Raw genomic sequence first — 25562 nt, forward strand, 5'->3', positions numbered from 1 at the left:
TCTGTAACTGGAACAAGAGAAAAGGTTTGTGCATTTTCAGAAGATGTGCAGTTGAAAACCTGGAGGCAGAGATGACCCTACTTCAGAGCAGTAGATGGAAGTAGGGCTTCCATTTGATGAGCACCTACAGCTCTTGACCACAGACAAAGTTGCTGAAAGAGCACAGGGTGGTTAATCCTGCCATGTCTCTCCCACACTGGACATGACTGGGGTCATTCCCCAGCACTGGGCAGCTTTTTCTAATTTCAGAAAAGGTTCTCCGTTGCATCTCTGCATGATTGATTGTTGTTGAATTCCGTACTTCCAAGCAGTCTCTGCTAGGATGATTAATTCTAACTCTGGCAATTCTCTGCGTTGTGATTACTGACTCAGATACATGGCCAGAATCACCACTCCTCCTCCAGTGAGGTTGCCTGATGCCTCTCTGTATGTCATAGCTCTGTGCTTCTTTCTACCCATTCAGAATGGATGAGTGACCAACAGTCACAGGTGAGTGACAGAAACCCAAGGAAGGGGCTTCTCCAAGGCTGAGTAATTCCTACTTAAATGTATTTGAAAAGTAAACCTTTTCAATAGTGTTTCCAGTTCTAATTAAGCCATGTTCTTGGCTACCAAACATTTGAGACTTGAGATCTTGAAGGTTTCAAAGGGGAGTGTGTTTGGCTCAAAGCAACTTTCTGAAACACTACATCTGGAATAGACAGAAGGGCTGAGCATCCACTGAGGACAGCAGAAAATCCCATTAACCAGCAAGTCCCAGAACTCTTTCAGACATCTAAGGGCCCCTCCCCATTCAACTTCAACAGACAGCATGTGTCACCAGATCAGAGAACACACAGCAAAGCTCCAATCTGTCACAGTCCTCCTCAGTGCTTCCTTGGAGTAGAGCCTCTGGCTGTGAGGCAGACCATTTCATTGGGAATCCTGTTTTGCTAAGGTTTTTTTGTGTGTGTTTATTTTTTTGAGCCGTTCTTTGAAGTGTTGCTTTTAAAGCAGGGTGAAAACAATCACTTGAGAGGATTGTTCTGATCATGAAACAAACTTCAGAACATGGTTTGAAAAGAAGCATGATTCCTGACTTGGCACTCACTCCAGCTACTTTCAGTGACACACCTCTGTTTTGTTGGGGGTTGAGAGCATTGCCTGCTGAAAGACCCGATGCCTCACTCCTCCAGATTTGCAGGTTAGTTGGCTGTGTGCCTTTGGCAGTAGAGGCATAGACAGAAGCAGCAAGGCTCCTCTCTAAATCTCTGCCACTGGGTGGCTTCAAGGAATAATAATGTCAGAACCAAAGAATAGTCTGCTGGAACAGGCCCACCTGCTATAACATGGCCCACCTAGTCCAGAATCCTGTTCTCACAGTGGCCAACCAGATGACAATGGGAAACCCACAAGCATGGCTGCTTCTGACTGTGGAGGCAGAGCAAGGCCCTCTCCTCCATAAATTTGTCGAATCCACTTTTAAAGTCACCCAAATTGGTGGCCATGTCCCATCACTGCCTCTTGTGGAAACTTCAGTTGGGGTGGGGGTCAGGACAGTATCTGGGAAAGGGAGACCTACAATAGCTGGGAGTGCTCACCCCTTCCCCCACCTTCCCTGCCTGTCTAAGAGAGCCACTGTAACCCTCTTCATGTGTCCTTGTAGTTTGCCTTCCATTCTTGCGCATTTCTCTACAGCCATGCAAGAAAAAGTGCAAGGACACAGCCTTTCAGGGGGATTCTTCATGCAGTGGTGCTTAGAGTCTGCCTCCCCCACTGCAGTGCCCCTCCAGACACACAAAATCCTCCACTCAGTGTTTCTGCACAAGTCAGCAGAATGAATCGGGCTCTGGTGGAAAGTGCTAACAGCACAAGTTCAAGGTGGGTCGCCCAGCCCAGACACACAGAGGGTGTTGACAGCAGCAGACTCAATGATAACAGAAAAAAACCTGAAGGAGTCCTGGCACAAGACAGTCATTTCACTCCGCAGGGAAGCTCAAAGCAGCTCTGGCATAAATGGGATGCAGATTGGAGCCTACATTGGCCAAAGTGCATATTTGCATCACTAATCTCTCACCCTCCCTATTTCTTCCCTGTGAACAATCAGACACTGACATCAAATGTGCCAGGGAGACAATTAAAATCTTCACATGTGAAAAAACAAACCAGATGTCAGGAACCAGACTGAAGGGTATTGCTCTGAGGAAGAATGGTGTGAGCCCCCTCTCCCTCTGCACAAGGGCCTAATCCTGAAGTTCCTCTGGAGCAGGAAGATAGTATTGACCTAGAGCAATGGTTCATGGAAGGACACAGTTCGGGAACTGACAGTTGGACGGAGCTGGGAGAAGAGCAACCAAGGGGAGAGGAACGGGAAGAGAGAGAGCTGTTTGAATCTCCCTTAATAGAAAGTGTGCTTCCCATGAGCCCAAGAGCCAGGCCACCAGATAGGGCAGCCTCTCAGAAGGCTCAGTGGTGAAGGGATCACGTGGTGAGGAGACAGGAAGATGGAAGTAACTAGAGGGAAGTGGGAGAAACTTAATTGGGAGCACCTGCATAATAAGAATGGGCGCTATGTTTGTGCTGTGTTCAATAAACCTCTCTACTGCGGCAAAAGACTGCTTTCGCTTCATGCTGTTATCCACAGAGAGGGGGAAGGTAAGCCTCGCCTGGCAGCCTGACACCACCTGAAACTTGAATTCTCCAAATCTGCAACTGACACTGGCCTGTTCAGACATAGAATCACAGAACTGGAGAGTTGGAAGGGAGCCCCAAGGGTCCTCTAGTGCAACCCCCTGCAATGCAGGAATCTCAGCTAAAGCATCCATGACAGATGACCATCCAACCTCTGTTTAAAAACCTCCAAGGAAGAAGGGTCCACTACCTGCCAAGGAAGAACATTCCAGGGTTGAACAGCTCTTCTGTCAGAACGTTCTTCCTGATGTTTAGTTGGAATCTCCTTTAATGGAACTTGAAGCCATTGGTTTGAGTCCTACCCTCCAGATTAGGAGAAAACAAGCTTGCTCCATCTTCCATGAGACAGCCCTTGAGATATTTGAAGATGGCTATGAAATCTCTGTCTCCTCTTTTCTAGGCTAAGAATACTCAGCTCCTTCAACCGTTCCTCATAAGGCTTGGTTTCCAGACCCTTAATCATCTTGGTTGCCCGCCTCTGCACACTTTCCAGCTTGTCAATGTCCTTCTTAAATTGTGGTGCCCAGAATTGGACACAGTATTCCAGGTGTGGTCTCACCAAGGCAGAATAGAATGGGACTATTACTTCCCTTGATTGGGACACTCTACTGTTGATGCAGCCTATGATGACATTAGCTTTCTTTCCTTTTTGCAGCTGCATCACACTGTTGACTCATGTTAAGTTCCTTTCACATTTAATCATAGAATCATAGAGTTGGAAGAGACCACAAGGGCCACCAAGTCCAACCCCCTGCCAAGCAGGAAACACCATCAGAGCACTCTTGACATATGGTTGTCAAGCCTCTGCCTAAAGACCTCCAAAGAAGGAGACTCCACCACACTCCTTGGCAGCAAATTCCACTGTCAAACAGCTCTTACTGTCAGGAAGTTCTTCCTAATGTTTAGGTGGAATCTTCTTTCTTGTAGTTTGGAACCATTGCTCCGTGTCCGCTTCTCTGGAGCAGCAGAAAACAACCTTTCTCCCTCCTCTATGTGACATCCTTTTATATATTTGAACATGGCTATCATATCACCCTTAACCTCCTCTTCTCCAGGCTAAACATGCCCAGCTCCCTTAGCCGTTCTTCATAAGGCATCGTTTCCAGGCCTTTGACCATTTTGGTTGCCCTCCTCTGGACACGTTCCAGTTTGTCAGTGTCCTTCTTGAACTGTGGTGCCCAGAACTGGACACAGTACTCCAGGTGAGGTCTGACCAGAGCAGAATACAGTGGCACTATTACTTCCCTTGATCTAGATGCAATACTCCTATTGATGCAGCCCAGAATTGCATTGGCTTTTTTAGCTGCCGCGTCACACTGTTGGCTCATGTCAAGTTTGTGGTCAACCAAGACTCCTAGATCCTTTTCACATGTACTGCTCTCAAGCCAGGTGTCACCCATCTTGTATTTGTGCCTCTCATTTTTTTTGCCCAAGTGCAATACTTTACATTTCTCCCTATTAAAATTCATCTTGTTTGTTTTGGCCCAGTTCTCTAATCTGTCAAGGTCGTTTTGAAGTGTGATCCTGTCCTCTGGGGTGTTAGCCACCCCTCCCAGTTTGGTGTCACCTGCAAATTTGATCAGGATGCCCTTGAGTCCATCATCCAAGTCGTTGATAAAGATGTTGAATAAGACCGGGCCCAAGACAGAACCCTGTGGCACCCCACTAGTCACTCTTCTCCAGGATGAAGAGGAACCATTGATGAGCACCCTTTGGGTTCGGTCAGTCAGCCAGTTACAAATCCACTGAGTGGTAGCATAGTGCTAGTAAGCCAGGTGACCCCCATTTACTGCTAGTAAGCCAGGTGACCCCCATTTATGCATCTGGTTTTTCCTGCCTAAGTGAAGAACCTTACATTTGTCCCTATTGAAATTCATTTTGTTAGCCTGGGCCCCGTTCTCCAATCTGTTAAGGTCATTTTGAATCCCAGTTCTTTCTTCTGCGGCATTAGCCACCCCTCTCAGGGGATGCTCATCAAACCCCAGTCCGGGGGTTGCAGCATGTTGCTCCACCACTGACTGTGGGTGAGGACCAGGTCCAAGATAGATGATTCCCTTGTTGCTTCTTCCAACTTCTGGGAAATGAAATTGTCAGCTAGATAATGGAGGAATATGTTGGACCTTACATGAAGCCCATCTGCAATCCATTTTTCCCAAGCTCACAAACTTCAAATGCAGAAAACAACACCTTAAACTTTTTCAGACCTGGAACCCACGCTTATTTCTTTATAAGAATATTTTTAAACTACCAACTCATTTTTAGAAATTGATGTGGTATAGCTTTCATTCAAACATGAATTTGTGGACTCTCCTCTTAGCTGGTCCCAGGACAGTTGTTGTGAGCCACCTTCTGTCAGCTGTGGCCGCAGACCCACCCACTGAAGATCCAAGCTTTGGCCCAAGTGTTCTGGAATAGAATTCCCATCAGCCCCAGCACCATATGGCCATGCTGACAGGGGCAGATGAGAGCTGCAGTTGAAAACATCTGGAGGGCACCAGTTGTGGTGGGAGGATGCTACTGTTCACAGAAGATCTTCCCATTAGGAAGCACCATAGCTCCGTGACCGAGTATCTGCATTGCAAACAGAAGCTCCCAGGTTCAATGCCCAGCATCTCCAGGTAGGGTTGGGAGAGAATCTTGCCTGAAACATTAGAGCAGGGATCCCCAAACTACAGCGCGCAGGCTGGATGTGTCCCGCCACGGTCCTGGATCCGGCCTGCCCGAGGTCAGGAGAGGAAGATGCCCGGAGTTGCTGGAGGACGGATGCTTGCAGGGAAGCTCGCCAGCCTCGGCCGCAGGTTTGGCTTGCCTTCCGCTGTGCATGGGGGCATGAAAGGCCTGCACATAGACTGGGCCATGGGAGTGAGGGAGATCCATGTGTAGGCTGGGTTGTAGGGACGAACATTGGTGATATTGACCATCTCATTAGCCAAAAGCAGCCCCATTTCCCATTGAAATACTTATAAGTTTATGTTGATTAAAATTGTTCTTCATTTCAAATATTGTATTGTTTTTCCTGTTTTTTGTGCACTACAAATAAAATATGTGCACTGTGCATAGGAATTTGTTCATATTTTTTTCAAACTATAGTCCAGCCCTGAGGGACAGTGAGCCGGCCCCCTGTTTAAAAAGTTTGGGGACCCCTGCCTTAGAGAGCTGCTAGAACTGCTGCCAGTCAGTGTAGACAATACTGAGCTTGGTGGACCAATGGTCTGACTTCTGAGAAATGCAGTGCAAAGCTAAGTGTGGATGAGCCCTCCATGTAAGGCTGCTTCCAATGTTCCCTTCCCTAAATTGCTGGCACCATTTCCAGGACCTGGAGAGGAAATGGGTGTTTCTCCATATGTTCCAACCACCATCTCCTGCTGACTGGGGAGCAGGATTTCACTCTGTAGATTCAGCACATTCACACACAAGAGTAAGTACATTTAAGTGCATGGAAATGCATGCCCATTTGCTTCTATGCTTACATAGCATAGAATACTGCTCCCGAACAGGCCTGGCTTATATAACGAAAGAGCCGGACAGAACACAGCACACTAGAGAAATGTTATACTGCGCAATTGGGGACAAGGAGTGCTCTGGACCAAATCCGATCCAGGATTTAAAAATATCCCTCTTTCTTCACCTTCTGAGGATGGCAGTGGCGACCGCCTAGGCTTTGTCTACAAGGTGGGAGCCAATATTACAGTGGGCAGGGGGGTGGGAATTCCCATTTGCATGCAGATGTTTGCCCCCTAGAAGGGTCTGTAGTTTATGGGGGTCTCTCAATTCGTAGGTGTCATAAATGAGCCAGCCCTCAAGGGAAGTTTGCAGCTCCTAGTGAAGAAAGAAACCAGGAAGAGTGAGGGTTAATTGCAAGACAGGAGGATTATAGCCCATAGCGAACTCCCCCTCCCTTAGGAATGCCAACTGATAGCATTTCGGAAAGTTGGCAGCAGTGCCAGTGCACCAGTGAAGGATAAAATGCAGGAGCTAGAAACGGAAGCAGCTCAGAGAGCGGGAAAGACCACTGAAGTATACACTCAGAGAATGAGGAAGGGGTGGGAGCTGACCCCCTTAGCCCACGGTCTAGGCATATGGGGGGGGGTCTTCAAGACAGAATACGTCACAAGAGGAAGTTAAGCTGTTTCTGGTCTCACTGGAAACACCCTCCTTAGAAGAGACATCTTTGATTTATAAATGGACGGCTGTGATCACCACTCTGGTGAACTTTGTTTTTGCAATAAATCTTTTTTTTTTTAAATTAACTACACTCGTTTGTTATCAAGACTCCCTGACAGTGGGGCTGCTGAAGGGACAAGACTTCTGTCAGAATCCTTGGAGAGTCACTGACTGTGACAAATACAGGACAGAATAGAAAACAATGACCATCCTACAGCCCTACTTCTGAGGCAAGATTGACGGCAAGAGGTGAGAGGGCTTTTTCCACGGTGGTGCCCTGCCTATGGAACTCCCGGCCTCAGGAGGTCAGGTCATCTTACTTTTTCTTTGCATCACACATGCAATTGGGGAGAACAAAATCCTTTCTAACTAAATAAAACCTGACCCTGTAGAAGCCAGCTACTTGGATCCAAGCATTTGGTCTTCCACCAACAGAAAGAGGGATGCCACTGGCTGGGAGTGGGAACATTGGAAGCCGCCTTATATGAAGTGAGCCCCTTGACTGGCAGCAACACCTCTCCAGGGTATGCATAGGTATGTACACTCCAGGTTTCTTGGGTAACCAGCCCATAAACAGATGCATTTGACAATGCATATAACTGTATGAATAGGCACATCAAATTATGCTGCAAAGATATCATGCAGGATTTGATTCTAGGAAGGACCAGGCACTTCAGGGCCCATGAGCAAAGGCCTGGGACTCTAGCTACCCACTGACAAAGCCCCTGGTCCCAGCTGACCAGGGATCAAATCCTGATTCAGCCATGAAGCTCACTAGGTATCCTTGGACCAGTCACCGCCTCTCAACCTAGCCTACCTCACAGGGTGGCTGTTGTGAGGATAAAATGGGGGGACCATGTATGCCATCTTGAGTTACTTGGAGCAACAAGTGGAATATAAATGCAATAAACAAACAAATAATAATATGCCTTGAGCCAGTCCTGGCTGGTATTATTCCCCCAAGCACATTGTTCTTTCCCATCCTAACCCACCACTGGTCCTGCCCTCCTTTCTCTCCCATAATCCTCATCCCTTTTTCATTAGAAACGCTAACCAGCATGCCTCACTTTTGCATCAAAACACAGGCAATACAACAAAGGAGTTCTACCCCCTCCCCAAAGGAAAGCAAGTTCCTTGGGGCAGAGACCTGGTCTCAATGCTACTGAAACTAACCTCCATACTTTGTGCTCAAGGATTCATATAGCAACGGGGTGGGGAGGAGGAAGGCTAATTCAGCTGCCTACCTTCTGACACGGTCTGATGCCAAAGGTGCTGTTCTCCGCCATCTGATGCAAATGCAGCATAGTCCTAGTTGCGGGGGAAACACACACACATTAAAAAATAAATCCCTCACATCAGATGCAGCCGCCTAAAGAGTAATTAAAAAAAAAAAACCTGGCTGCTTGGTCAGATCAAAGACCTCTCGAGTCCAGCACCCCATTCCCAACAGTGGTCAATTTTGGGAAACCCACAAGCAGGACAGGAGTAGCTCGTGGTTCCGAGGTGGAGAACTGATCCCAGATGGAGAGACAAATCAAGGCAGATCATCCATTGACCTCAAACTTTGGGCATGGTTGTTGTTGTTGTTGTAATATTTATTTCCCCACCTTTTCCCCAGACTGAGACTCAAGGCAGCTTACACAAACTATAACAACACAGATAAAATAAAGCCAAGAGTGTTACTTTTAGGCAAAGAGGATAGCTCTATCCAACAGAGGTTTCTCTCTTTGGGTCTATTCGCCAGTGATTTCTGCTGATCTCTCAAACATCATTTACTCCAAGAGCAAAGGAGAAACCTCCGGGAATGGAATGCATGGCACTGCCCCTGACTGAGTCATTGTGACCCAAATAACTGAAAATGGCACTTGGGTATAAGAGCACTGGATTCAAGTCCCATGGCGGCCATGGCATTATCCTGGGGGGCTCAGTTCTGCCCTTTGTAAAATGGGCACACAAAGTTGACCTTCCTCCCAGAGTTTCTTAAGGGAACACGAATCAAATGATAATGGGTGGTCGGCTCCTGCATAGTGTTCAAGGAAGAGAAGAACAATTTCATTTGCTTTGTTCCTCTGTTGAACTTTTGACTCTGCCTTCCATTCCTCCTGAATTCGGATTTAACTAGAAGTATTTTGGAAAATGAATTCCAGAACCAGAGCATGCATCATCTTGCACAGCTCCAGTACATTTGCATAAGAACAGAAGAAGAGTCTGGGCTTGGTATTTGAAGCTGCAGCTCAGAATCTGTCCTCACACACAAGGCGCGTGAGGCTGCACAGGAAGGAGGCAGAGCCCAGCCACAAGGCCAAGTGAGGCAGAGAGCATTCAGGACAAGGGGTCCTGCTCAGCCAACTAAAAACATAAGAACATATGAAGACTCCTGCTGGATCAGGCCAATGGGGGCTCATTTAGTCCAGCATCCTGTTGTCACACTCACCACCCAAGATGCCTGTGGGGAACCAGCAAGCAGGACCCAACCACAAGAACCCTCTCCCTTACTGTGGTTTCCAGCATCTGCTATTCAGACGTATAACTGCCCCTGACTGTGGCTAGTAGCCTTCGAGTAGCTTTATCCTTGGTGAATTTGTCTGAGGGTGGATCTAGTCACGGGGGGCGGGGGAGAGCTATAAGTCAGAAATTAAACTATTATAAAAAAAGGAAAAAACCGCTATGAAAAATTGCATAGAATTTTTTTGCTCTCTGGTGCCATCTGGTATTGCATGTTTATAATGCATTCAAAACAATTTTTTTTTACAAATGTAGCTGAGTCCTTGATCTCTTTTAAAGCCATCTGAGTTGGTGCATCCTTCCCCTTCTCTGTGCTTCCTATGGAACATGTGTGAAATATGTTTGCATTAATAACTCACAAATAAAAGGCAGTCCAAAACCTTGCTTTATGGGAGGTCTAGAACTCCAATCTCATCCTAAAAAATAATCTCTGTACAACTACATATGGTAACATTATTTTAAAAGGGGGCAGAGTCTTTTTATCAATGGGCAATGAACCCACTGATGGCCTAGAGCATTGGTAGGCAAACTAAGGCCTGGGGCCTGGATCCGGCCCAATCGCCTTCTAAATCCGGCCCACGGACAGTCTGGGAATCAGCATGTTTTACATGAGTAGAATGTGTCCTTTTATTTAAAATGCATTTCTGGAATATTTGTGGGGCCTGCGTGGTGTTTTTATGTGAGTAGAATGTGTGCTTTTATTTGAAATGCATCTCTGGGTTATTTGTGGGGCATAGGAATTCTTTCTTATATTTTTTTCAAAATATACTCCAGTACCCCACAAGGTCTGAGGGACAGTGGACCGGCCCCCTGGTGAAAAAGTCTGCTGACCCCTGGCCTAGAGGCAATGAGCAGGTGGATGGCACACACTCCAAAACCCAAAACGAACATGCAGTATGGAATGAATTAGCCCCACTCTGGAAGCCCATTCTACGATAGTTGTCTGGTAGTATCAGGAGGATCATCGTGTAGCTGGAGGAGGAGAGGGCAGAGGCTGGAAAATGAATTGTGTGTGGAGGGGCATCCTTCTTCCATCATTGGGACCCCCTGGGGAACTCACCAAACCTGCTGCCCCTGGAATTGGGTGTGGAGAGGGCAGCTGGCTGCTGAGTGGGACACACCTGTGGGCAGCAGCCTGATGAGGCTCCCTCCACCTTGGGCCTGCCCATAAAAAGCATACATGGAGGGAGAGACTAGGGCGATGGCAGGAGCTTCTAGGAACCTTCCCCTCTGTGGGAGATTTCCGAGGAACAGCTGTGAGTTAGTTTAGGCCCTGGGTGCAGGTACCAGGGTGGGTAAGTTGAGTCCTGGGTGAGGCCGAGAGGGGTGGGTATGCCAGGAGCAGGAGGAACTGATATTGGCTTGCATGTATTTAGAATTTTTTGCTTTACTGTAACATTTTTATCTACATCTATGTATTCTTGTAAAGGGACGCGGGTGACGCTGTGGTCTAAACCACAAAGCCTAGGGCTTGCCGATCAGAAGGTCGGCAGTTCAAATCCCCGCGACAGGGTGAGCTCCCGTTGATCGGTCCCAGCTCCTGCCAACCTAGCAGTTCGAAAGCACATCAAAGTGCAAGTAGATAAATAGGTATCGCTCCAGAGGGAAGGTAAATGGCGTTTCTGTGTGCTGCTCTGGTTCACCAGAAGCGGCTTAATCATACTGGCCACATGACGCCGGCTCCCTGGGCCAATAAAGCGAGATGAGCGCCACAACCCCAGAGTCGTCCACGACTGTACCTAATGGTCAGGGGTCCATTTACCTTTATTCTTGTAAAAGTAATTGTAGTTCAAGTTGTCTTTTGCTTTCCTTTTCTGTACACCACTTAGATATTTGTAGTAGGTTAGATATGGTAAGGTTGCCAGACGTCCCCGTTTCCTGGGGACAGTCCCCAGATTTACAGCTTTCTCAGCATTCGCATGTACATAGTGAACAATAAGTGTCCCCGGATTCATTGAAAAACATCTGGTAAACTTATGATGTGGTCTTTAAAAAATAAAATTATGCAGAAGATCGAACAGGCGTGCTTTCTCTGTTACTCCAGGAGCAGGACAGGAGCAGAACTGCAGAATTGCAGCAAGGAAGCAGATTTTGGCAAAACGTTATGAAAAACACCCTAATGTCATTGGAAGGAGCTGCCTCAAGAGATCATAGGAAGTGCTCTTAGCTCTGGTGGGACTGTGAAACAAGTTGACAGCTACTTTTGGAATAACTACTTTTTAGATTACAAAATTAAAATAGGGGAGGGGGATTCTGGGGAATGGGCTAACTTGATGAAAGAAAATAAAGATTATTACCATTTGGAATTCCCCGGAGACCCTCTCCTCAAGGAGAGAGGGAAGAAACTACGAAAGAAACCAACAAGGGACAGGGAAAGGTGCAAGTATAAACAGGAACAAGAAAATCTGCAGAGGGGGCGCAGAAGAGACCTGAGAGCCTCGGACATCAATCTGGTGTTCTAGATTGATGGACAGGATGTAATGGTTAGAATGGACTGACATAACCCGAAACCAGGAAGAAGGGACGGTGGATTTAATTAGAAGAAAATTTCTTTTTATATATTTTCTTTTTGGAATTAGTGTGATACTAATGAAATATTAGAATATGTTGGAAAGGAATTAATTGGCTTTAGGAGAAAGGTTTGAAGGAGGTATGCATAAATATGGTTTAAATTCTGAAATTTTATGGTTCTTAAGGTAAGACAAGGTTAAAGAAATCAACAGTAAATTGAATGACAGAATATAGTAAAAGTCGGAAAGGATATATTGAGTTAACGGGGGGAAAGAGAGACAGATTGTTAAGACAAATTATTTAAATAAAAATTGTGAAGTAAGGGAAGAATTTGCTGAAATAATGAATTAAGATAGAATACAAAAAGGGAGGTGTGAGGAGGTCGAAGAAATAAGTAAATGAAAGGATGTAATTGGGATTTGTATTTTTTTTCTTGTTATTCTTTTTTCTGTTTTTTGTTGTTTTGTTGTTGTATTTTTATTTTTTTGTGTGTTTTTTTCTTTTTGAAATTTTGAATAAATATCATTTTGGATTCTTTTTACACCTTAGAGAAAGGCTTTGGGCTACTTCAAATTAAACACAGCAGGAATCCAATGGTGCACAAACTAAGGAGTTAAAACAAAATGTATCTCCCTCCCTGAGTAACAACACATTTGTTTTTGTTTACCAACTGCTGCTTTCAAATCCTAGTCATCAGACAATGGATTGTGTATGTGTCACTGGAACAACGTGTCCAGATCTTGCACTGGGAACAATAACTGCCTCTCCTCTTCCTGGGCAGAGTAAAGTAAGATAGCTGGCTTCCAAAAGAGATGCCACCAGGCCCTGCTTGGATCTCATTACCTGCTTCAGGTAGCAAAATGATGGTGAGCCTAGGCCAGTCCTGGGAGGGTTTCTCAGTCATCTTGTGCCCTCTACAGGTGAAATAAGGTTCCTTCATAATCAGACCAATCCTTTGCCTACATCAACTATGGATTGACAAATTTGTCGATTTGGGGTTTTCCACTTTTCCTGTCTTAAATTCAGTTTGCCACACTTCCAAATCAGTTTGCAATGCAATTATTTTTAAAGCCTCTCACAGAAATTTGACAGCATTGAAGAGCACGGTTCTCTTTATGCAGTGCATAGTTAAACTACGGAACTCCCTCCCACAGGAGGCAGCGATGGCCACCAACTTGCATGGCTTTAAAGTGGGATGAGAGGGCAGAAAGCTATTGTCAGCTATTCCCCACAAGTGACATCTCTGTAGAACAGGGGAGGCTGGCATATACCATTGGTTCATCTAGCTCAGGACTCTACACGGACTGGCAGAGGCTCTTTCAGACAGGGGTCTTTCCCTACTGATCTGTCTGGAGATTGAACCCAGAACCTTGTGTGTGCAAAGCTTGTGTTCTGCCACTGAGCTATGGCCACAGAGGCAGCCTTCCTCTGCGGATTAGAAGTTGGGGGCAACCCTCCCCACTGCCTGCATTTTCTTCATCCATTCTGGTTGGGCCCTGTTAGAAGGGGGATAGTGGACTAGATGGACCCTTGGCTTTGATTCAACAAAGAGATCTTTATGTACCTTATGAAACTGAATCATCCATGCTTAGAATTCTATCACTGAATCCAAGTTGCTGAGGAGCAACAGCAGGTCTTGCTTTGGGGCTTCCCTTTGGGGCATCTGGGTGGCCATGGTGAGGATAGACTAGATGGGCATTTGGACTGCATCCAGCACAGCATCACTCACATTCACAGTGTGAGCCACAGTTCTGGGCACCACAGTTCAAGAAGGACACTGACAAACTGGAACGTGTCCAGAGGAGGGCAACCAAAATGGTCAAAGGCCTGAAAACGATGCCTTATGAGGAATGGCTAAGGGAGCTGGGCATGTTTAGCCTGGAGAAGAGGAGGTTAAGGGGTGATATGATAGCCATTTTCAAATATATAAAAGGATGTCACATAGAGGAGGGAGAAAGGTTGTTTTCTGCTGCTCCAGAGAAGCGGACACAGAGCAATGGTTCCAAACTACAAGAAAGAAGATTCCACCTAAACATTAGGAAGAACTTCCTGACAGTAAGAGCTGTTTGACAGTGGAATTTGCTGCCAAGGAGTGTGGTGGAGTCTCCTTCTTTGGAGGTCTTTAAGCAGAGGCTTGACAACCATATGTCAGGAGTGCTCTGATGGTGTTTCCTGCTTGGCAGGGGGTTGGACTCGATGGCCCTTGTGGTCTCTTCCAACTCTATGATTCTATGATTCTATGATTCTATGATTCTATGATTCTATGATTCTATGATTCTATGATTCTATGATTCTATGATTCTATGACTTCAGGCATATCTGAATAGGGTGCAGGTGTCATTCCCACCACCTCCACTCCCATGGGATGCTCACCAGAGCATCAGACAGAGACCAGCCTCTCCCCCTTCCCTTTGAGCAATACCTCTGATCCAGATCCAGCCCTGCAAGCATCTGAGAAAAGACATTGAAGGTGCTCTCTCCCTCTGGCTGCTGCACCACACGGATCCTTTCCAGCAGCATTGTCTGGGCAGAGAAAAGAAAGAGAATGCCAGCATCCATCCCACTGCTTGCCACCACTCAGAGGATGCCACTCAATGGTGGTGGTGCAATTGACTTTCAAGCTTTCCTTGGTCTACTCTAGAGTTCAGGAAGCCGACAGAGACCAAAGGAGAAGATCACAAACCTTCCACTCCTCAGCTTCCTTCTGCCATTGGTGTCCCCATCTTGTCAACACACATAGAGAGAGAGACACCACTTCCAAGGGAGGCAACAGAAGCATTACCTGGAGATGAGCAGCTGTGATGTGGCCAGTGGCGCTGAAATCCAGTGCCATGACCATGGAGAAGCGGGTGGAGGCTTTGTTGTGGCTGGTCGTCACTGTCCCAAAGGCTCTCAGCACCCTGAACATGGCCTGGATTTTCTCCACTGCAAAAATCAAGCACTCACTGTCTGTTTTCTAAACAATTTCATCTCATCCCTCCCACCTCCAGCCTGCAGACCATCATGCAATTTCCCCCAAGGAAACACCCACCATGCCCTGTGCGTGCCTTTCTTAGAAACCTTGTGCCCTCCAGGCGATGCTGGACCAAGCAGCTTTGTCTGCAAGGCCAGTGGTCAGGGATGATGGAGGCCCAGAGAAAGATGTCCTGCACATGGAGGCCCCGGCCTCCCTAGCACATCACCTGCTGCCTCAAGCAAAGGCTTACCTGTGACTCGGTTGTCCATGCTCCCCACAGTGGCCACTAGGTATTCCAGGGTGTTCTGGCAGCAGGTGGTCTTGCCAGAATTGTTCCTGCCCAAGGGCATGATGGTCTGATCCTGCCGTTGCATAAGCATGCGCCAGTAGGCCCTCTGTGCCACGGAAAAAATGTGTGGGGACAGTCCATCCCGCTTGCCCTTGAATGCCTGGGAAAAGGTGAACAGAAGCAGTATGCCTGTGAGAACTTAGAAAAGACCCAGCACAGAACAAGTCATGCCTGACAAAACTCATTTCTTTTACAAGCTTGGTACACCATGGGAATGCTGTGGACATAATGTCTCTTGATTTGTAAGGTTTTTGACAAGGTTTCCTATGAAATTATTGCAAGGAAGCTGGTAAAATGTGGGCTGAATGAGGTAACTGATAGGTGCATCTGTAGCTGGTTGACTGACTGAACCTAAAGAGAGCCCATTAATGGTTCCTCATTATCCTGGAAAAATGTTACATGTAAGATGCCACAGTATTCTGTCCTGGGCCCTTTGTTGTTTAATGTCTTTAGAATTCCTTTATGGACAAAGGAATTGAGGAGATGTTCATCAAATTTGAGAGGGGAAGCTAATGCTGTAGAAGACAGATTGGAAAACTGGCCCCAAACTAATAAAATGAATTTCAACAGGAACAAATGTAAGGTTCTGACTTAGGCAGGAAGAACCAGATGCATAAATATAAGATGGGGTCACCTGGCTTACTAGCAATAAATATGAAAAGGAACTTAACATGAGTCAACAGTGCGATGCAGCAGCCCAAAAAGAAGAAGAAGCTAATTCCATTGTAGGCTGCATCCACAAAAATATAGTGTCCAGGTCAAGGGAAGCAACAGTACTGCTCTAGTCTGCCTTGGTGAGACCACACTTGGAATACTGTGTCCAGTTCTGGGCACCTCAATTTAAGAAGGATGTTATATAAAGATAATATGGCATTAGTGACATGGTAAAAAGAAAAATGCAAAATGTTTTAAAAGAAAAGGGTGTAAAGGCCAGAGTAACAAGGGATTAAGTTATAAAGAACATGTAAAAATGGATTTAAACAGAAAGGGAAAATCGAAGACATAAATAGGTTGAAATGTATAATATTGATTAAGATTTGAAAGAGGGTAAGGAGCTGCTGAATTTGATTGTGTAAAGGGGAATGCAGGAAAGGGAGACGTGAGGAAGTCAGGAAAGAGGGTTATAAAGATAAGAATCCAAAAACTAATTTTCTTTATTTTCTGTTCTTTTTTATTTTTTCTGTCATATGTTCTTTACTGTGTTTTTTTTAGCTCTGTTGGATTATGTTGCTTTTTATTGTATTTCTTTTCTGTTTTGTTTGATTGTAATATTTGTTTTATTATATAAAATCAAAATAAATATCTTTAATAAAAAAAACAATTTAAGAAGGATGTTGAGAAGCTAGAATATGTGCAGAGGAGGACAACAAAGAAGCTCAAGGGTTTGGTAACCAATGGATTCAACTTTGGAAGGAGTTGGAAGAAGATTCCAACTAAACATCAGGAAGAACGATCTGACAGTAAGAGCAGTTCAACAGTGAAATAATCTCTCTCAAGAGGTTGTGGACTCTTGCTTCATTGGAGGCTTTTAAGCAGAGATTGGATGGCCATCTGTAATCATAGGCACCAACTCTAGGGGGCTGGGGTACCTTTCCTATCCCCCCCCATAATTTTCCTCTCGGAGTCCGGCCCCCTCAATACTTCTCCCACCCCACCTGTGCCCGCCACCACTGCTCCTTCCTCCGCTTGCTTGCTCTTTCCCTCCGTGTGGCTTGGCATGCAGCAGCCAAGCAGAAGCGCACGGACAGGCAGGTGAGCCAGCAGAGATGGCTCCTCCCTATGGCGGGAACAGTGGCCCTCTCAGGGGCCACGCCCCAAAATACCGCGGTTGCAGCCAGAGTGCTGAGCATGTCTGGTCAGTGGGTGGTGGCAGAGGAAGTAGCAGCAGGAGATGCAAGTGCCCAGCTGGCAGTCCAGGTCCCATGGGCAAGAACTGAAATTCTTGCATGCTCTCGTCCTTGTCCTTCAGAGCAGGGAGTCAACTAGACCAGGAAGGGCCAAGTGGTGGCTCCAGATGCAGAGTCATTCCTTGAAGTAATCTTATTTGGGCCCTGATCCTTGGCAACACCATAAATTATAAATGAACAATGGTAAAACATTTCACTGTAGCTTTACAGATAAGGTGCTGGAGCAGGAGTTGTTTGCAAGTGATATGAAATGTGTACAATATATTCCATACCCTCCTAGATGAAAATAGGGACATTTCTCCCTCACTCCTAACTAACCATCCTCAACCCCCCATTCTGCCCCCCCCCCACAGAGCATTTCCTATCAGAAGAAGAGCAAGTGCCGCCACCACTATACCAGTGGGACACAGCACACCCCCTCTACCATCCTGAGAGAACCACTTAATTTATTTATTTTATTTTATTTGGTAGATTTACAAAAAGAAAAGCACACACTAATAAAGAAATCTTAGAAAGGGCCAAGATTAGACACAGAAGCACAAAGCATTTTTTAAAAAAGGACTTTTTGCTCTCCACTCCCGCTTTCTTCCCACCCTGCCCTCTCCCTGCTCCTCAGAGTCAGCACATCAGGGCTGGGCCTTGGCATCTGTGGCTTCTCCTCCACTTTGCCTGCTATCCAGCAGCCAAGGGAGGAGGCAGGAAGCGGTGACCATGAAGAAGCAGAGAGAGGCAATGGGGTGCTCCCTTGCAGTGGTCACTGAGGCAGCACATCCTCCTCCCCAAGCTCAGCAGTGGTGGCACTGGCAAGGGAAACAGGGCCATTCCAGGATCAAATCAGAAGCTGGGATGGCTTTTGTAATTTCAGGACTGTCCCTGGAAATGACGTTAGTATGATAACTGCAAAAAAAAATGCCTAGTATGGATGTGGCCTAAAGCTGCATACACTTCTAAAGCACATTTGAAGCACATTCCACCCCTCCAGGAATTCTTCGGGACTGTTGTTTATTGAGGGCTGCTGGCAATTGTCTCTCTTTTGAGCTTGTAGGGCAGCGGCTGAAGAAGGAGCAAAAAGGCTTTTCTCCTGTGTGTGTTTCTTGTGGCTGATTAGTTGCTCTCCCTGTGCAAAGGTCAGAGGGGGCAGGGTCTCTGTTGAGGTAGGTGATTAGCTGTGGGAGGAGCTTATCAGAGCTTGTAGGGCAGCGGCGCGCGCCTAGCGGCACGCGCAATCTAATCTATCTTTAGATTTAGGGGAGCTAGTCTCAAACATTTGTTGGGGGAGACCTAAGGTTTTTTGGGGGAGAGTTACTTGTCCTGTCTGCACGCTTCTTATGATGGAGGACCACTGCAGCCAGCCCCAACGACACGTTCTTAAGATGGAGAGTGAGGGAACAGCTGCAGTCGCCTGCGGTTCCTGCACAATGTTTGCCATCTTGCCAAAGGTTGCAGGCAGCTTTACCTGCAGCAATTGCATGTTGATTGCCCTCTTAAAAGACAAAGTCCAGCAACTGGAGGAACGTGTAGCTACGCTCCAAAGAATTAGAGAGCTGGAGCTCTTCTTGGAAGCAACAGAGCACACCGTCTCCACCAAGGAGGAGACAGGGGACTCCCCTGAGAAGGAGGCTAGTTCACCAACACAGGAGCCAGATATATGGAGAAACGTGACGCAAAGAAGTAGGAGGCCCAGGGTTCGCTCTGATTGTTTAGAAATATACAATCGCTTTGAGGTCCTCTCCCCTAGAATGGAAGACGAAGAGCAGACTCCATTTGAGGATCTCTCCCTCGTTACAGTCGATCAGGTATATGAAGACGAGCAACAAAGTCAGTCCTCAGGGAATGTGCAGGCGACCTTGGAACGGACAGATCACGGAAGAACCCCGACCAAACCTAAGAGGATGCGTGTAGTGGTGATAGGGGATTCCCTACTGAGGGGAACAGAAGCAGTGATCTGTGGGCCTGACAAGATGTCTCGGGAAGTGTGCTGTCTCCCCGGGGCTAAGATCCAAGATGTAACTGAACGACTGCAAGGAATCATAAAACCCACTGACAAATACCCCTTCCTCTTGGTTCATGTGGGAACCAATGACACCGCACGCAATAGCCTCCAGAAGATCAAAAGAGACTATGAGGCTCTGGGCAGGAAATTGAATCAATTAAATGCACAAATTGTCATCTCATCTGTCCTCCCAGTTGAACGACGTGGCCCAGGGAGAGAGCGAAAAATAGTGGAAGTGAACAGCTGGCTTCGCAAATGGTGTAAACAGGAACGGTTTGGATTCTTAGATCACGGACTGCAGTTTCTTGAAGATGGACTTCTGGCAAGAGATGGGCTGCACCTCACAACGGTTGGGAGGAATGTTTTTGCCAAAAATCTCAGAAACCTCATCAGGAGGGCTTTAAACTGACTAATGTGGGGGAGGAAGACAGTGCTCCTGAAGGTAGGAGTCTATCAATTGATGAAGATGATCATCCAAATGTCATAGACCAAATGGAGGAAACAGCACGCAGACCTAGTGGTGGGAGGAAAAAATCCTTAAATAAGAGACACGGGGGAATGATTAATGGACTTCAATGTCTGTACACTAATGCGCAAAGCATGGGTAATAAACAAGATGAGCTTGAGCTCTTGGTACAGCAAACTAAATATGACATAAAAGGCATCACTGAAACCTGGTGGGATAAGTCCCACGACTGGAATGTAATAATGGAGGGTTACAATCTATTCCAGAGAAACAGACCAGACAAGAAAGGAGGAGGAGTGGCGTTATATGTCAGGGATGTGTATACCTGTGAAGAGATCCAAGATTTAGAACCTCAAAGCCAAAGTGAGAGCATTTGGGTCAAAATTAAGGGAGAAAAGAATAACAGGGACCTCATTGTGGGAGTTTACTATAGATCCCCAAGCCAAACGGAGGACATAGATGATGCCTTCCTGGAACAGATGGCCAAGCATGCAAAAGGAAGGGAGATAGTAGTAATGGGGGACTTCAATTACCCGGATATTTGCTGGATGTCAAACTCAGTCAAGAGCATAAGGTCAAACAGATTCCTCACTGGCCTTGCAGACAACTTCATTGTCCAGAAAGTGGGAGAAGCAACAAGAGGAACAGCCATTTTAGATCTGGTCCTAACCAATGTTGATGACCTGGTTAGTGGGGTAGAAGTGGAAGGATCATTAGGCGCGAGTGATCATGCTCTTCTGAAGTTTACTATACAGCGGAAAGGAGCAGCCAAGCATACTAGGACTCAATTTCTTGACTTTAAGAAAGCCGACTTCATAAAACTTAGGGAAGTGCTGGGTGAGATCCCATGGACAGTAATATTAAAAGGAAAGGGAGTTCATGATGGCTGGGAGTTTGTTAAGAGGGAGATAGTAAAAGCACAACTTCAGGCAATACCAATGAGACGGAAAGATGGAAGGTGCCTAAAGAAGCCAGGGTGGCTATCTAAAGAACTTTTAACTGAGTTAAGATTAAAAAAGGATGTGTACAAAAAATGGAAAAGGGGGGAAACCACCAAAGAGGAATTCAAACAAATAGCCAGCACGTGTAGACACAAAGTCAGAAAAGCTAAAGCACAGAATGAACTCAGGCTTGCTAGAGAGGTTAAAAGCAACAAAAAAGGCTTTTATGGGTATGTTCGTAGCAAAAGGAAGAACAAAGAAACAGTGGGGTCACTCAGAGGAGAAGATGGTGTAATGCAAACAGGGGACACAGAAAGGGCTGAACTCCTCAATGCCTTCTTTGCCTCAGTCTTCTCCGATAAAGAAAACAATGCCCGACCTGAAGAATTTGGAGCAAATGATTCAGCAGAGGAAACACAGCCCAGAATAACTAAGGAGATAGTACAAGAATACTTGGCTAGTTTAGATGTATTCAAGTCTCCAGGGCCAGATGAGCTGCATCCAAGAGTATTAAAAGAACTGGCAGATGTGATCTCAGAACCACTGGCAGTCATCTTCGAGAATTCCTGGAGAACAGGCGAAGTCCCGGCAGACTGGAGGAGGGCAAATGTTGTCCCTATTTTCAGTCTGACATCAATACCAGGGAAGATTCTGGAGCAGATCATTAAGCAAACAGTCTGTGAGCACCTAGAAAGGAATGCTGTGATCACCAATAGTCAGCATGGATTTCTGAAAAATAAGTCATGTCAGACTAACCTGATCTCGTTTTTTGACAGAATTACAAGCCTGGTAGATGAAGGGAACGCAGTGGATGTAGCCTACCTTGATTTCAGCAAGGCATTTGACAAGGTGCCCCATGATATTCTTGTAAAGAAGCTGGTAAAATGCGGTCTTGACTATGCTACCACTCAGTGGATTTGTAACTGGCTGACTGACCGAACCCAAAGGGTGCTCATCAATGGTTCCTCTTCATCCTGGAGAAGAATGACTAGTGGGGTGCCACAGGGTTCTGTCTTATTCAACATCTTTATCAACGACTTGGATGATGGACTCAAGGGCATCCTGATCAAATTTGCAGATGACACCAAACTGGGAGGGGTGGCTAACACCCCAGAGGACAGGATCACACTTCAAAACGACCTTGACAGATTAGAGAACTGGGCCAAAACAAACAAGATGAATTTTAATAGGGAGAAATGTAAAGTATTGCACTTGGGCAAAAAAAATGAGAGGTACAAATACAAGATGGGTGACACCTGGCTTGAGAGCAGTACATGTGAAAAGGATCTAGGAGTCTTGGTTGACCACAAACTTGACATGAGCCAACAGTGTGACGCGGCAGCTAAAAAAGCCAATGCAATTCTGGGCTGCATCAATAGGAGTATAGCATCTAGATCAAGGGAAGTAATAGTGCCACTGTATTCTGCTCTGGTCAGACCTCACCTGGAGTACTGTGTCCAGTTCTGGGCACCACAGTTCAAGAAGGACACTGACAAACTGGAACGTGTCCAGAGGAGGGCAACCAAAATGGTCAAAGGGCTGGAAACGATGCCTTATGAGGAACGGCTAAGGGAGCTGGGCATGTTTAGCCTGGAGAAGAGGAGGTTAAGGGGTGATATGATAGCCATTTTCAAATATATAAAAGGATGTCACATAGAGGAGGGAGAAAGGTTGTTTTCTGCTGCTCCAGAGAAGCGGACACAGAGCAATGGTTCCAAACTACAAGAAAGAAGATTCCACCTAAACATTAGGAAGAACTTCCTGACAGTAAGAGCTGTTTGACAGTGGAATTTGCTGCCAAGGAGTGTGGTGGAGTCTCCTTCTTTGGAGGTCTTTAGGCAGAGGCTTGACAACCATATGTCAGGAGTGCTCTGATGGTGTTTCCTGCTTGGCAGGGGGTTGGACTCGATGGCCCTTGTGGTCTCTTCCAACTCTATGATTCTATGATTCTATGATTCTTGGGGGGGGGGGTAAACTGCAGTGCCCAGAATTCTTTGAGGCAAAGAATGTGCTTTAAGGTGATAAGGGTAGAAAATCTGGTGCATACTCAGTCTAAGTGGATTAAGAGGGAGTGCAGTTGTACAGCAATACTTCAAATACCTTTGCCCTTCCTTTGATTCCCCCCACCCAAAAAATGGCAGATTGCAGATGAAGGGGAAGCATGTTTCTGTACTGAAAGAACTTTAACAAAAACTTAGAAGTTCTTACAGGGGCTTTGCACTCCCCTAATCCCCACCTAAATTTCACAACAGAGAGTGTAGGCAACAGGTAAGTAGGCACTCTTTACAGTACCTATCCATGCAAAGTGATCCTAAATCTCTAGATAAGGAGGGCCTCACTAGTCCAGATTGAAATCAATCTTCCTGGTCGTTCTTCACACCACCTGATGACCACTGGTTGTGTTGCTGCCCAGATGGTGTTATAGGTTTGGGGGAGAGGTTTCCCCACCAAACCCTGGAAATTAATAAATGTTAGGATTTTGATTATTTGGAAGATACAAGGTGCAGAGGAATATCGAAGCAAAATGACCTCACCAGGCTAGGGCCCTGAAGAAACAATGGCCTGGTCTTTGCGGGCCATTGGGAATGCAAGAGAACTGTCCTTCAGTGTTGCCCTGAGGTTTGAATAGAGACTGGTGATTTGGAAGATCACAGCCTTTGGGATGGCTGAGAAAAGCCAGAATGATCTTGGCTGGCTGGCTGAAAGCTGCCTGGGAGAGATTGCTTTGACTCCAGTGTTGCCCTGTTGTGGGGAACAAGCCCCTCTTGAGATGACCATGCTGTACTCCTTCAATGTAGATTAAAGGTGTAAATATGTGCAATTAATCCACATTTCTAAAGGCACAACAGTCTCTGCCACACCTTGATTCTCACTGGGACACGGGCCCTGGGTGAGGGTCTACAACCCTCTGGAATCTTGTCACAGCTTGGCAGAAATTGGAAGTAGCCTCCAACTTTTGCACCAATATTATCTAGCTTTTAAGACTTATTTTCTGCTGTATGGCAGTTGCCCAGGGTAGGCTATGCAATTATTTGTGTTGACCTCTCCTCGTCACCTGCGTGTAGAAGTCACATCCACTGCTCCTGCTCATCAGCGGCATACAGCCCCTGGCAGGTGGCTCCTGAAGAAATGCAGTCCACAGGCTGATAAAGGTTTCCTCACCCCAGTGCTAAGCAGTGCAAGAACATCCTCCGCCAAGCATCTCAGACAGCCCTCCTCATAAAAGCATCTGGAGATGCAGGGAGGAACGTTGTGGCTGTAGCAGCAAAAGCCACGAAAAAGTCACTTATGGTGCCATAAAGGTGCACAGAGTAAGAATAAAGTTGTCATTTAAGGTGCCACAAGCCCTTGGTTTTATTTACCACCAGTAGTACAGGGGTCTGGGGTCATAGGGGATCAAAGACTTGCTTTTATTTCTGCATCAGGGTTCCTTTCTCCAGCACCCTAGAGCCACCCAATCAACATGGAAGGGGAGCTTTTTGTCCATAGAGACAAAGTCTTCTCACCCTCTGTGCTGCTCAGAGTGATGAGTCAACCACTGAGGATGGGCTCCAAGGAGAAGGTGCAACAGAAGAACACCGAGAAGGAGTTGTTCCATGTGCTCAAAAGCTAAGTGTTTAGAACACAGAAAACGTTTTCACGAGAATGGTGTGAAAGTTCTGTAACATACAATGGAACTTGAAGAAAATGCAATTTAAGTCACTCTGAAAGAAGATAATGGAGCATTCCAAATGATTTGCCCATGTGCATGTCTGGAAAATAGCAGAGCTAGCTGAAAGGCAATGCATTGTTGCAATGCATCTCTAATTATTTTTATGATTGTGTAATTATAAGACTATTGTGTAATCTTAGAAGGGGGCATGGCTATGACCGCCATGAAGGGTCTCTGCACTTCTGAGTGTCATTACATCACTGGTTGCCACAGGAAAGGGCAGGTCTCCTCTGCCAGGCAATTATCCTAACTGGGTAGAGAGGTCCTTGTTAAGCGATGCCACCCCAGACTCAACCCCGTACCTTTATTGAACAAGTGGAAGCAGAAGATGATGGTTCGATGGCGATCAGATCAGGACCACTGTGGGTGTAAAGCAGCTGAGACTGGTACCGGCGGCACAGAGTGTGGATGACGCTTGACTCATTCAGGCTGACTAGGGAGGCCAAGTCTTCGGCGTAGTCAAATTTTGAAGGATTGGTCTGGGGGATGAGTGTTATAAGAGCTCAACACAACGCTGCCTGCCAACCATGGTGAAATTGCTGTTCATGTGAGTTTGCTCCCACTCCCTCCCCCACCCCCACAATTTTAGGAGGGGAGAGGATTCTTGTGCTCAGATTCTGCTTGAGGGCTTCTCATTGGGGCATCTGGTTGGCCACTGTGAGAACAGGAAGCTGGTCTAGAAGGGCCAGCAGAATCTTCTTATGCTCTTCTTTCTTTGTGGCAGAACCGGCCTGCTCCTCTGCCTGTATTCTTTCAGACCACCTCCCCCTCTCCTACAGACTGCCTGGGCTTCATTCAAAACAGCTGGCAAGGGTGGGTGGGTGGGAGGGAGGGAGGCAAACAACCTCTGCTCATCATTTGCATGGTGGAATGTGCCCTCAAACTGCCCTATCACAATGGGCAACAGGATAGCGTCCTCCACCACACACCTAAGGGCATGTTTAGGAAGAAGACTGCTTGGAGGCACCCAGCACCTCCCCATCACCTTACCCTGCTTCATAGCAGGGCTAGCCCTGAAAGTCAGGGACTGTGAGGAAAGCAAGGGGACTCCTGAGGAGAAAGCCTCCCCAGTCCAGAGGCAGCCCATGTATCTGAAGTAGGCAAGGAAGGTGCCTCAGAACTAGACCAAGTAGGGATGGTTCGCTGCAGGTGCCTCAGAACTAGACCAAGTAGGGATGGGCTCTGCTGGAAGCTTGAGGAAGGGAGAGGCACAACAACTCACTCTCTGGACCTTTTCTTCATCCACCTCCATGATCGAGCCATCAGCTTCCACTCGGACTCGGACTATCCCTGGAGGCAGCTCAGGAGTGCCCTCATCTGGCTTCAGTTCAGTAGCTGCCAAAGGGGGGTGATGGAGTAGTGAGAGGGAAATGACTCTTCAAATACTT

The 25562-nt window shown here is 46.5% G+C and overlaps 1 protein-coding gene across 2 annotated transcripts in view; it reads right to left on the minus strand.

Annotated features, from left to right (window-relative positions):
- The window catches only part of MYO18B (myosin XVIIIB), a 275393-nt gene that overhangs the window by 217511 nt on the left and 32320 nt on the right, over positions 1-25562 (minus strand). For both annotated transcript variants that reach the window (XM_081842590.1, XM_081842591.1), the window contains 6 exons: positions 25397-25509; positions 24477-24653; positions 15057-15255; positions 14633-14775; positions 14273-14373; positions 8079-8142 (listed from right to left, as the gene is read on the minus strand). In XM_081842590.1, the coding sequence (XP_081698716.1) occupies positions 8079-8142; positions 14273-14373; positions 14633-14775; positions 15057-15255; positions 24477-24653; positions 25397-25509 (797 nt within the window). The remainder of the gene's footprint in view (positions 1-8078; positions 8143-14272; positions 14374-14632; positions 14776-15056; positions 15256-24476; positions 24654-25396; positions 25510-25562) is intronic.

Source organism: Podarcis erhardii (assembly GCF_964252035.2).
Source record: "Podarcis erhardii genome assembly, chromosome: 15".
NCBI lineage: Eukaryota > Metazoa > Chordata > Lepidosauria > Squamata > Lacertidae > Podarcis > Podarcis erhardii.